Raw genomic sequence first — 7,311 nt, 5'->3', positions numbered from 1 at the left:
CTTCCTCACTCTTTTCCTCACTCCCTCCCTCCCTTCCTCGCTCCCTTCCTTTCTCACTCCCTTCCTCACTCACTCCTTTCCTCACTCCCTCCCTCACTCCCTTCCTCACTCCCTCCCTTCCTCACTCCCTTCCTCACTCTTTTCCTCACTCCCTCCCTTCCTCGCTCCCTTCCTTTCTCACTCCCTTCCTCACTCACTCCCTTCCTCACTACCTTCCTCACTCTTTTCCTTCCTCACTCCCTCCCTTCCTCACTCTTTTGCTCACTCCCTCCCTTCCTCACTCCCTTACTTTCTCACTCCCTTCCTTTCTCACTCCCTTACTTCCTCACTCCCTCCCTTCCTCACTCTTTTCCTCACTCCCTTCCTTCCTCCGTTCAATCTTCCTTATCGCTCTTCTAACCATTCGGCTAAGTGCATTGTTGTTGCACCATGTTGTTCCACATCACGTCAAACGGTGCATGTCCGACTCCCCTCTCTCTCTCTTTCTCTCTCTCTCTCTCTCTCTATAGTTTATTCCCCCTTTTTTTTTTTACATGCAAGGATTTAGATTTTTTCCAGGTTAACAATAAATGAAGTTATGCATTATGTTCGTGATTAGCACGAACGGCATAAGCGTAGCAATTAAAGCGTCTCCTTTTTTTTTAGCGCGAACTACACGTAACTAATTACAAATCCGTGTGAATTATTATTATCGTTGTCTGCGTTTTGCTTCCTTCGAGTTTGGCCTCGCCGTGATTTTTCCAGAGGAAAGTAAAAGGATTCAGCCCGGCGGGCAGATTTGCGACACACTCCCTCCTCCGGTAAACCCGTTTTATTTCAGGTTGACAGCTCTATTATAGCTTTTTTCTGCTCATTTGCATAAATAATCAGACCGTACTTTCAGAACCTGTTAGGATTCAAGATGGCAGCCACTAATTGGAAGGCAATAAAGCACCGTTTTGAAAACTTCCTCTCTTGGCGTCGGGACTAATAAAGTGAGGTCCCTGCAGGGACGGATTAACTTTTTTTTCATTTTATTTTTTTGTGTTTCTTTTCGGCTTTAATTGCCTCGGCCCCGGCCTTGTAATGGCGGAGAAATCGTCTAAAGCGTATAATCTTATCCGAGGCTCTTCGCTTGACCGCCGTATTGACATCGCCGTGTTCACAACGGTGCTATTTACCTGACTGGAGCAGCAAGAGGAAGAAGTGTGTGTGTGTGTGTGTGTGTGGGGGGGGGGGGATATATATATAATTTGGCCGTTTTCTCAACGATCTGGGCTCGTCAAACACTTGCTATCCTGCTGCACGCACACAAAAAAACACACATCCCACCAGCCCTACGGGGTCACTTCCAAAACCACCGTCTGCATACTGATGCAGGCATGAACACACACACACACACACACACGCGCGCGTGTTGCTCTGCGGGGTCCACGAGAGCGCGGCTCATTGTGACTCCTGCCGCTGCAGAAATTGAAATTTTAATGAAGTGAGTGCTGCTGGTGGTCGTCTCCTCACCCCTTCCTCAGTGTGGGAGAATGACACTTCAAACCCACGCTGGCCTAAAAAATGGCCGAGTGATTTCATTAGAGATGGAGGGGTGTGGGGGAGGAGCCTAATAACCCTCGCTGCGCCCGTGTTATTGGAGAGGTGAGGACACGTTCCTTGACCTCGTCCACGCACCGCTCAGCTTTTAAACCCACTCGTACTCTCAGGTCAAAACTACTTTGAGCTCTTCAAGTCGAACCACCGAGTCGCCGTGTGTGTGTGTGTGTGTGTGTGTGTGTGTGTGTGTGTGTGTGTGTGTGTGTGTGTGTGTGTGTGTGTGTGTGTGTGTGTGTGTGTGTGTGTGTGTGTGTGTGTGTGTGTGTGTGTGTGTGTGTGTGTGTGTGTGTGTGTGTGTGTGTGTGTGTGTGTGTGTGTGTGTGTGTGCGTGCGTGCGTGCGTGCGTGCGTGTGTGTGTACTACTATTTACTTTTTCACCTGTTGTGAGGTCGTTGTTTTTGACTGAAAGACGAAACATAATGAAATAGAGTAGAATACGAATAACGAGGTGAGACGTTTTTGTAAACATTAATATTTTATTACTTGACCTGCTGCTTCTCCGAAACTCTCGCCGTCCATCTGTCTGTTTCCACCATTTTTTTTTTTTTTTAAAGCACTGCTAGATATATATGCTGTCTTGAGAAAAACACTCAAGTTTTCCTAAAAAGTATTAGGGTCGCCCGGTGGAAAATAGCATCCTTTTTTATTTGTCAAGAGAAAATCAATGCGGAGGCTCTCTCTTGTGCCCCCCCCCCACCCCCCTCCCCCCCCGAAACACATTGATGAGCCAGCCGCGTCCCCACCTTTCTATTTAATTGAGCGAGTCGGGTGAAAATCACATAATTGCTGTCGCCGGAGAAGCTGTTTTTTTTTTTCTTCCCGATTTGAATCTTTCAAAAAGGTTATTGCTGAGAGAGAGACTGAAGGAAGCGGCCGAGTAAGTGGGGAAATTGGGGATTGAGTGATAAGTTGAAAGGCGTGAAGGTGGCGGCGGTGTGATTGCACGCCTCGCGGCTGTCTTTGTGCATTTTCTACATTAAAAAAAAAAGAAAATTATACACTTAGATATGAAAAGGCAATAGGTGTAATTTCTGCTTTTTGTGCTATTTCCGTTATGCACTGCAAACATTGAACGCTATAATAACGAAGGTGTGCAGTTTTAGTCGGCATGCGTTACACATTATTGACGTGTGTGTGTGTGTGTGTGTGTGTGAAAATACAGATTAACTGTCTACAGACATATCCCGTTATTACATTGAACTTGTCATTTTAAGAATTAGACATATTGGCTTTCTGGCTGAGAGTTGGATGAGTAGATCAATACCGCTTCCAGATATGTAGCTGGAGCCGGCTGCTAGTTAGCTTAGCATAACTGGAAACAAAGGGAAACAGTTCATTAATTAGCTAATTAATTAACATTCATATCTTGCTTGTTGGTTTGTCAGGTGGATCACTTATGTAGCTGGAGCCAGCTGCTAGTTAGCTTAGCATAATCACTGGAAACAAAGGGAAACAGTTAGCCTGCCAGCACCCCTGAAGCTAATTAATTAACATTCATATCTTGCTTGTTGGCTTGTCAGATGGATCACTTATGTAGCTGGAGCCAGCTGCTAGTTAGCTTAGCATAATCACTGGAAACAAAGGGAAACAGTTAGCCTCTCCCCGATATGAATTAACATTCATATCTCGCTTGTTGGTTTGTCAGGTGGTTAGCATAGCATAGCATCAGTTCTCTCCGAAAACGGAGAGTATTACTTTATTCATCCCCAGGGGGAAATTTAGTAAAGCAAACATGTTTACAATACATATTACATTTAAGAATTAAATAATAAAGGAAGTGAAATGTAAAAATGTAAGTATATACAGTGTATCTAAAGTATAAAGTGAAAGCAGTGCAAGGTTTATTGATGTACATTTGAGGAGGAGGTGATTTACTTGCAGTTATTCAAAGAAGAGCAGTTATTTATTATTTCCTTCTGACTCTATGTTCATCTTGCAGTCTCACACACACACACACACGCACACACACACACACACACACACTTCCCTGCAGCACGCTGTGCACACGTGTAGTCTCGTTTCTTTTTCTCTCTTATTCACCAACATTGCATCACCCGGTGTTGTTAATGGGGTAAATAAATATTTTTAGTTTTCTGCTTTTAGCCACGAACAGGATGTGTCTCGCATTCACTTCCTGTTTCACCCGCTCACGCACTCTCATCGTCTCTTCTGCTTCGAGGCCTTGAGCAACTTCCGGTGTTTTTTTTTTTAGGGGAAAGTCAACACGACTGTGACCGAATCATTCATTGATAAAATTTCAAAAATCCCCAAAAAAAGCCCCATTTGCATTGCTGGCGGTTGCACAAATAAAGGCCGATCCACTTTTTAAGAGCTTCAAAAACAAAAAAAATCTTAATTTGAGCAAATAATTTGCAGCCATGCACATTTTTAACGCACTTCTTCACAGTGGTCCACAAATATAAGATGATTTTACAGTTAATTACAATCCCCCGTTTACACCTATAATCTATAAATTAGAGTTGTTGTCATTTTAGTTTCTTCTGAGAATAATGCAGCAATGAAGTTATATGCAAAGTTAGGATGTACTTTATTCTCTCAATATAATATAATATAAAAGTACTCATCATCCAAAATTTGTATTCATTACTATTGTGCGTACCGGCGAGTTGACGGATGGCAACGCTACAAAATGCAGAAAATTAGGGTTGATTAAGCTAATTAACATTCTCTGAAGACACTATAATGTACAACAGGTATGTCCAACATTGCTCAGCCAGTAATTAGCGGACACACACACACACACACACGCGCTGTAGACCGCGCCTCATTAGCATAAACGCCGGTTCAGATGGGATTTTCAACAGACGGGGGCGTCGCCGTGACCCCTCGTGTCTGGCTTGTGGTTTTAAAAAGAAACAAAAAAGTCCCCGCGACTTCAAACTCCCACGCAGTTTAACTTGAAAACCCCTCGCACACACTAAACCTCAAGCCTTTCACTTTTTTTTTTAAGATCGCTTCCTGTTTCCATCGTTCTACCGACGCTTTCGGGGCGTGCGCCGGCCTTTTTCTTTCCCGCTGATCTCGCTCGCTTGTGAACAAGGGGGTCGCGAGGGGGAGGCGGTTTACGATTGTGTGTGTGTGTGTGTCTACTTTCACCTCGGCTGCGCTCACAGAAACTGAGAACGAGGAGAAGAAAAACAAAAAGCATGCTCAACGCTACTTTGGAGAGGAGCCCGGCGTACGCTCTGGTGTTTGGCTCCGTGATGGCGTTGGGTCTGCCTCTCAACGTCGCCTCGCTGTGGATCCTGTTCACCCGCAACAGCCTCAAGTCGCCCAGCGTCGTCTTCATGGTCAACCTGGCCCTCTCGGACCTCATGCTCGTCGTCGCCTTGTCCACGAGGGTCTACTACTACGCCACGGGCGTCTGGCGCCTGGGCGCCATGGCGTGCGTCTGGTTCACCATGCTCTTTCGCAACAACATACGCTCCAGCGCCATCTTCATCACCTTCATCAGCGTGGACCGGCTGATGGCGGTGGTGTACCCCATGAGGTCCCGACACCTCCGGACGGCGGCCAACGCCTGGAAGGCCGCGGCGCTCGGCTGGCTCTTCGTGGTGGCCTTGAACGTCCCCGAGAGCATGGGCTTCGCCAAGTTCCTCAACGGCTCCAACGAATCCGTCTGTTTCGAATTCCCCGACGCTCCTCGAGATCCCATATTGGCTTACATGGTGCCCGTGTTGGTGCTCGTCATGCTGGCGGTCATCGTCGTGTCCACCGCCATGGTGTCGCTGACGCTGCGCACTCGCCTGAACGACTCGGCGAGGGTGAAGAACCATGTGAACGTCATGCTGATCTTCGCCATGAACCTGGCGATGTTCGCCGTGTTCTTCCTGCCCGTGTCGCTGTTCGTCTTCTTCGAGAGGTCGAAGCCGCCGCCGACGTCGCTGATCTGCCTCGCCAGCGTGAACTGCTGCCTGGACCCGCTGCTGTACTACTTCTCCTTCGACGGCTTCTGGAGGAGGAAAGAGGACGCGGAGACGTCAGCGGCGAGAGAATGAGTCGACGGAGGACAGAGTACGCACCGATTGTGTGTGTGCAGTGTGCGGATACAAGGTGAACGCTCCCAATTTTTGTTTATTTTTGGAATAAATGTCTCATTTTTCACACTAAGTCTCTTTTTTTTTTATTGTTCATAACTAATAAGAGTGATGCCGTGATTATAAATACATCTGACTGACCTGTTGGATCATGGACTGCCATATTGTCCTAAAATTGTTCTGACATATTTGTGCATAGATTAATTTTAATTTTTTTTTTTTTAATAACCGATACAACTTTAAGAAAAAATTCCCTCTGCTTTGTCTTTTTTTAATTTTTTTTTTATGCAAGTGAAGTTTATTGATCTTTACTAATTGCATTCAAGAGAGTTTTAACACTCGAACGGTGCATGCTGGGAAGTTTATAGTCTTCTTGTTTCTCTAAAAAGGGAGAAAACGTTGCGTTTTCTTGCGTTTGTCACAAACACATTGCGCGTGTGTGCGTGTGTGTGCGTGTGTGTGTGTGTGTGTGTGTGTGTGTGTGTGTCAACGTGTTGAATATGTCCTCATCTGTCCATCTGAAACCTGGAAACGGTTCAAGAACTTCACACGTATGCGCTGACGTAAGTATAAATATAAGATATAAAAGATTACACAGAATCACGGCGTCAGAAAATATTCTCAGAAACATTTTAACGCCAGCGGAAGTTTGTAATTAATATAGAAGTCAAACAAACTGTATTCAAATAAACAAAGAGTTTAAAAACAATTAAAAAATATATATATATATATATATATATACACAAAATACATAATAGCCCCCCCCCCCCCCCCCCCCCAAAAAAAGGATGTGTTATGGAAAAGACACAATCCTCCTCCATCGTAATCTTTTGATTACTTTTTTATATCGTTTGGCTCGTTCTTTTCTTCCTTTTCTTTCTTTTTGGTGCCAAATTGTCCCGAAAAGAGGTCTAGATTTGAACCCAGACTTCAAAACAACGTGGCAGCGCGACTCGTTTCCGGACCACAGAAACCCGTCCTGCATCCTGTGACTCCAGTTCTCACATCCGCGGTCTGAACTTTCACTTTTAATGCTCGTTTTCGTGGCCGAGAGACAATTTGACATAACGTGTGTTAAATTCGTGTTTTTTAAAGACGCCTCCAAAAATAAAGTCATCCGTACGGCCGCTGCCCCGGCCAGATCTCGCTTTTTTTAATAAAAAATTGGACACCGGCGAGGAGGTGGACCCTCGAGGACCCTCCATGTATGTGTAATGTGACCTCTTGCGTGCGACCTCTGCGGGAGGAAGTTGAATGCCGAGAGGCTTTTGAAACCTCCGCACGGCGTCTGCTCAGTCTCGCCCTGCAGAGGCCACCAAGTCATATTAATACTCGCTGCTATTTCGCGCCCCCAGAACGTGTGTGTGTGCGTGTGTGTGTGTGTGTGTGTGTGTGTGTGACGGCCTTTATTCCTGCGCCGAGCAGATTGTTTTTTTGTACGCGAGTGAAAATTGGCTTGATTTGTGTGCAATGTGAGTGGAAAAAGCTGTCTACCTGCAGCTATACACCGTTCTTTTTATTTGTGTGTGTGTGTGTGTGTGTGTGTGTGTGTGTGGGGGTGTGTGTCAAGGTTGAGCTCGTGTTTGTTTAGAGCTCTCTGTCTGTGTAGTGACTGATACCTCCAGATCTGGAGGGACCGGGAAGGGTTCTGACTGTGGCTCGTCAGCTG

General features: G+C 45.8%; 1 protein-coding gene across 1 annotated transcript; it reads left to right on the top strand.

Annotated features, from left to right (window-relative positions):
- Positions 1 to 4,440: 4,440 nt before the first annotated feature.
- Positions 4,441 to 5,715, top strand: lpar5b (lysophosphatidic acid receptor 5b). The gene has a single exon (XM_034548783.1). It carries the CDS (start codon positions 4,752 to 4,754, stop codon positions 5,601 to 5,603), a length of 852 nt encoding a protein of 283 aa, XP_034404674.1. The 5' UTR covers positions 4,441 to 4,751; the 3' UTR covers positions 5,604 to 5,715.
- The last annotated feature ends 1,596 nt before the right edge of the window (positions 5,716 to 7,311 follow it).

The sequence above is a fragment of the Cyclopterus lumpus genome, chromosome 13 (genome assembly GCF_009769545.1).
Source record: "Cyclopterus lumpus isolate fCycLum1 chromosome 13, fCycLum1.pri, whole genome shotgun sequence".
NCBI lineage: Eukaryota > Metazoa > Chordata > Actinopteri > Perciformes > Cyclopteridae > Cyclopterus > Cyclopterus lumpus.
Note: the sequence above shows the minus strand (reverse complement) of the source record. Positions and strands in the feature narration are given on the sequence as shown.